The 6,228-nt window shown below is 44.0% G+C and overlaps 1 protein-coding gene across 1 annotated transcript; it reads left to right on the top strand.

Moving 5' to 3' along the window:
- The first annotated feature begins 1,179 nt into the window (after positions 1-1,179).
- LOC127332870 (putative yippee-like protein Os10g0369500) lies at positions 1,180-4,556 on the top strand. Its single transcript, XM_051359204.2, has 3 exons — positions 1,180-1,638; positions 2,550-2,658; positions 4,258-4,556. The coding sequence occupies exons 1-3, from the start codon at positions 1,496-1,498 to the stop codon at positions 4,339-4,341; spliced, it is 336 nt and encodes a 111-aa protein (XP_051215164.1). The 5' UTR covers positions 1,180-1,495; the 3' UTR covers positions 4,342-4,556.
- The last annotated feature ends 1,672 nt before the right edge of the window (positions 4,557-6,228 follow it).

Here is a 6,228-nt window from a genome sequence, read left to right as displayed (position 1 = left end):
GAATAGCAGCTGGGGAAGCACCGACCTCTTTTTGGCTCGGGCCAAACATTTTTTTTTTATCGCCGGTAGAGCTTTCTACAAAAAAAGCGATGCACGGAAAACGCCAAGTACAAGGACCATCCATTTCTCGTCGCCTACGCATTTCCAACCCAACTCCTCCCCTAACCAAATCCACGTGATTTTCACCGGAAAAAGCACAAGCTCATCGGGTCCAAGGTAGGAGTAGATAGGTTTGATAGTTTGGTAAATTCTCCACCGCCGTAAAAAAACGTCTCCCGAAATCCAAACCTATAAATCACTCATACTTATAGCATTAATTCTTGCAAAACAGTACAAATAGTAGAATAAACGAAACCAAATTTCATGATGAGATGAAGTTGAGAAATTTCGGACACCACAATGCACATTGTCCATTGCCATGCCACCGCCCAAACTTTTGACTGGTGCTCTCCACAAGCGACGAACATGGAATGAAATGGAATGCAATTCACGAACCAACAAAACCACGCCATCGCCCCCTATAAATCTGGACCGGTGGCAAGAAGTGGCCGATGTGAGGAGGAAAACGTATGAAACGCCAAGGACAAGGGCCACCAGTTCCTCATCTCCTACGCTTTCCCAACCGCACTCCTCCCCAACCAAATCCACCGCCCGAATCCACCGGGCAGTGGATTTCGTTGGGGGCAGAATATGTTTACACAAAGAGAGGAACAAATGCAAATTACTTCTGTCCAAGAGCCCGCATGGTAGAGTTGACAAGTCGAAGTGCATCTTCTGCACAAATCATTGCGTAGGGTTCACGGAAGAAAAGGTCAATGCACATAGATACACAAGCCTTTTACCGGAAAAAGAATACAAACTTATCGGGTTCAAGGTAGGAGTAGATATGTTTGATAGTTCGATAAATTCCTCCACAACCATAAGCAAACGTCTTCTAAAATACAAACATATAAATCATTCACAATTACAATATTAATTCTTGCAAAACCGTATACATATTGAAATAAACGAAACAAAATTTCATGCTGGAATGACGCCGAGAAATTTTGGATACTACAATGTACATTGATTGTTGGCATGCCACCGCCTAAACTTTTGACTAATGCTCTCTATGAGAGAGAAACATAAAATGGAATGTAAGTTACCATCACCCTCCTATAAATCCGGTGGAATGGCAAGAAGTGGCCTTTGGAGCAGACAAACGTGGGAAACTACCAAACCAACCCGAAACCAAGACAAGGCCATCTGTTCATCGCGTAAGCTTTCCTCTCCCCCAACCAAATCCACCACCCGAATCCACCGCCGCGGGGCCGATCCCGCCCCACATCCATGGCGATCGGGCCCGGCACCCGCTTCCCATTCCGCCGATTCGGGATTTGACAGGATCTAGTGGCCACGCCGTCTCTCGCTGCTCGATTGCTGATTTTGGTCCGGGGAAGGGAATCTCCTGCCGCTTGCTGCTCCTGTTGGAATTCGCTGCGTGGGAGGAGGGGCGATGGGGATGCTGTTCCTGGAGTACCTCCCGGGGCCCAAGGTGTTCAAGTGCAAGTACTGCAGGGTTGACTCCGCCTCGCCGGAGGACATCGTCTCCAAGGAGTTCCGCGGCCGCCACGGCCGCGCCTACCTCTTCGATAGCGTGTGAGCTGAGCTATCCTTTTTCTTTCCCCATCTTTGATTTTTCCACTTTCCACACCACGTGTCGTGTGATCGGTGCAATGCTGCTATTCTGGAAATGCTTAGCGTCTCCCATTTACATGCATTCCGTATTCCGACAGTATAGAGAAGAGATCGTAAACTCGAGCCGTGCAAAGTTAATATGAACTGTTTGTAGCCATATTGATTTAGGTTCGTCATAGCTGTAAGATAATTGTTCTCTAGTATAGAAATGTTGTTTCCTAGAGGTAGTTTTGGTTATGAACTTGTGACTGAGGGTGAAGAATCATGGTGGTCATTTCTATATGTCTATATGGCTGTGTTGGATGTGTGCAGCGATGAATATCATCTCAACCTGTGATGGATACAGTCATACAGATCAAATGAAATAGAAAACAAACAAATAACTTTGTTAATCAACTGCCTCCTGAGGTAATTCTGATCTTAGGTTGGAGAGCTAAAATCGAAAGGCCAAGTAGCGTCAGTTGTGCTTTAGAGATCACTTGACTGGCAGGATGGCACTTAATGGGGATAGGCAACCCAAAGTTAGAATTGAGAGAGCTTGGCCAGGGTCGATTTTGATGCTGGCCAAATACTAATGCCAATGAAAGTCAGGCCTAACATTTTGTGGAACCAGTAGAACCTGCTAATGAAGTATCGTGCACTTTCTTCATTTGCAAAAAATACTGAACCAATTTTGAGGAACCATGTAATTCGGACAATGCTTCTATCTTATCTAGCAAACACATTTGTGAAATAGCATTATGGCTATTAACATTTACATTAGATGTTATCATGGAATGAGTTAGTATGAGTAATTGACCATCCAACATTTGAACTACCAAACCTCTACCGACTCTTGTTGACATGTTAATCTGGGTGAATGTCACGTCCAGGGTGAATGTGAGTCTTGGTCCCAACGAGGATCGCCATCTCTTGACTGGATTGCATACAGTGAACGATATCTACTGTAGCTGCTGCCAACGGCTCCTTGGCTGGAAATATGTAAGTTTCACTTCTCATTTTAGTTAATGAACAATTCATTTAAGTTAAAGCATGCAAGTTTGTCAACCTATTATAGTTAATTCATCTAAGAAGCATCCTAACACCATCCTGTAAACTAATACTTCTGATATGAACTGGGGTTCATACTGGGGCAACTTCTGCCTGGAGAGGATAGCCTTGTACAGCTTGGCTGCCAGGGATAGGAGAGAACTGGAGACTCGGGTTATTCATTATGGTTTCTCTTGATTGACTATATTCCCTACTGCCAAGTCCCTTTATGTATGGGGAGGCTGATCACATCAAAGCCTAACTATAGGTCAACCGAATTGCTAATTTAAAGGAAGAAACTAAAACCGAGATGATGCATATCCTTAGTTGGCTAGCTCTACTTGGTGCCATAGGCACGTCCCCTGCCACAAAAGCTGTAAGGTATGACCTCTGTGTTTCAACAGGACCACTTTATTCAGAACTGTGTTGGCACTAGAGTATAGGTTGCACAGTGCTGTAATTTAACATGCACATATTTCTTCTGTAGACTGATTCTTGTTCAAATGATTACGGGTTTTTCTGTCTCCTAAAGTATCTGCTTATGAAAATCCTTCTTGTATTACCAAACACATGCACATGTGCATGCTTTAATTCAGTGTTGTCAAAGGAAAATGGCAACCAATGTAGCTATGCTTTCTGCCTATACGAAGCCCGTAACTTGGTGCCGTCAGTTAAGAGGGTTAGTTTATTGTACTCCCTCTGTCCCAAAATAACTTGCTCAACTTTTTCAGATACGTATGTATCTACACACTAAAAACATGTCTAGATACAACCGTATCTAGAAAAACTTGAGCAACTTATTTGGGATGGAGGGGTACATGAAGTTCATAATGATGTAATAGTTGAGAGATATGGTGAATCCATTTTGTTCTTAAAAGGGCAGAAAGTTAACATTTGCCCTTATCGTGTTTATTGAGCTCCATTTTTTCCTATAGAAGCATAACAAAGTCCACATGGTATTCATAGCATGACACTAATGTCATGTTTGATGTCCTGGGAGGACTGCATTCTCCATGGAATCATGCAGATCATTAGTTTACCAGGATCTTGTTATTGTCTGCCTGTGGTAATACTAGTACAAAGGCTCCTCCAGGCTGTAGGGGCACGAGTTATCCGTTCCCTTGAGCCTGCCATTGGCATGTAGGCTAGAGCAAGCCACAAGCATATACTCTCTCCGTTTGTATTTACTTCACCAAAATTAACATCTATAATATAAAAAATATTAACATCTATAATATAAAATCTATGTTATTGGAATCGTCGTAAATATATTTTCATATGATATGATTTCGGTATTACAAATGTTGATTATTTGTTCCTATATACTTTGACTAAACCAAGAACGCGAAGTAAATAAAAGCAGATACTCTCTTCGTAGGTCATGTCTGGAGCACGGGATTTTTTTTTTTCCTTTTAAGTATTATCGAAATCAAATCTTGTGAAATTTCTAGGTTAAAAAAGGTCATGCGATCTTTCTGCTCGATCCTAGGTTGCTTACATCAAATTTTGTGATTGTTATGATGATGTCCTCACTAATTGAACAATATGCAGGCGAAAGCTTACAGTGAGGACCAGAAGTACAAAGAAGGGAAATTTATATTGGAGAAGAACATGATGCTCAAAGAAGGACGTTAGCTGATGGGGATGATATGCTATTATGTCTGCAAAAGCAGACATTTGCAACTGTGAACTGTAGCTGAAGATTCACTGATATGGAATAGTAATTATTGAAATATTGACCATCCTGGTGATGACAATCACCATGCAATTGCAACTGTGAAATCTGTTGTCCTGTCACTTTTGCTCTGTTGGCCATTTCAATCACCATGCAAATCACCAGGTTTTCTTGATTTGCTGTGAACGCTTACAGCTTTTCGAAACTGGCAAATTAGACATTAGAAGTTGGCAACGTTGACAAAAGTAGTTGTGATAGCTTGGTAGCAAGGTGCACCCACTTTGTTTTGGAAGCCCAGCTTGAGAAGGATTCCTCCTAGATATCTCCAATCCACACGGTTTATGGCTTTTGAGTGGTCTCACTTGTAGGCGCATAATGTTGTTGTCAACTCTTTTTCTGTTTTCTTCTCAAAAAAAAAAAAACTCTTTTTCTGTTTTTGAATAGAGTGAAAACATTCGAAAGCAATCAGCGCGTTGTCTGGGATGAGCTTGACAGCAATGAAGGCGCTTTGTGCTAGCAGGATAAGTATAGTACATCATTACAGAGGGAGATTGGACGGAAGTCTTTTGAGATCAAAAGCATTGTTAACTTTGGGGATAAACGCAATGATGGTATCATCGACTCCGTTAGCAAAGGAAACCTTGACTACAGCAATGATCTCTTGCTTAAGGATCAGCCAGTTTCTTTGGAAGAACCTGGTGGGGATGCCCTGTTCCAAATTACATATCCAAAAAAAGGCACACTGCATAAACTTCAAGCTCTCGCCTCATCCTTGATTTTCTTGAATACAATGGCCGCGGGAGAAGAATGGTGCTGAAAAACTCTTGCAGTATGCTCCTTCTAAATTTCCTAAGAGACAAGCATGGTCATGGAGGTCATAGCTTTCCTTTCATTTCCTCTTTGGAGGGCTATCTTCATCGACCAATCATCAACGGACTCCTCATTTGCCCATCCCACCGGCAACATACCATGAATACCACACCACGCAAAGCTCTCCTTCCAAATCTGTATGATGAATCCACATTTGTATTAAAGGTGAGACTCGATTCTTGAATTTGGTTGTAAAGAGGGCAATTTCCACAATTTGGCCATCCCCCTTTTTTAAAGTCTATCGACGGTCCAAAATCTATTTTTGCATCACAAGCCAAGCAAAAAAAAAAAAAAATTGCACTTCGGAGGAGTCCAAACCTTCCACACCGAAGCATCAAAGTAGTTCATATCGCTACCTTTTTTTTCCAACGCGAACCCACTCAGTGGAATCGATTTCCATTATAGAGATATAACGGTAAGAGCTACAACACCAAACTCAAACGAGTTCTGGATCAAAAGTACAAGACTAGAGGTTCACATGAACATGTGAAACAAGAGAACAACCCCCTGATTAAATAAGGTGGAAGGTTGTGTCCAGGCATCTAAACAACTAACCAACACCAACCTCACGAATATGTGGACTCTAGAGACCGCTTCGCTCTCCTCGGGTCGCCCCCTCCAGGCGACCGAGGGGGAAAAACCCTAGCCGCGCCGCCTCCGTCTCCTCCTCCCCTTCCTGCCCTCCTCGTCGCCCCTAGAGACGCCGGCGGGCTAAGCCCGCGACGCCGATGAAGGGGGCGGCGGGGATCTGAGCCCTTGGCCCCCCGCGCTGTTCTAGTTGGAGGATCTCCGCGCCGGGATCGCCTTGACCATGGCGGCTGCTCGACGGGCCCCTTCCTCCGATGGCCCGCCCCTGGCTGGGCCGTAGGTGAGGGTGTCCTCCCCGGCGGCTTCCTCGGTGGGGGCTCCGGATTCGTGGCGGCGGCCACGGTTGGTGAGACGGCGCTGTCCGCGCGGCCGGCGGCGTTCGTGGATGC

Source organism: Lolium perenne, chromosome 2 (assembly GCF_019359855.2).
Source record: "Lolium perenne isolate Kyuss_39 chromosome 2, Kyuss_2.0, whole genome shotgun sequence".
In the NCBI taxonomy this organism is placed as follows: domain Eukaryota; kingdom Viridiplantae; phylum Streptophyta; class Magnoliopsida; order Poales; family Poaceae; genus Lolium; species Lolium perenne.
This window is presented reverse-complemented; position numbering and strand designations above follow the sequence as displayed.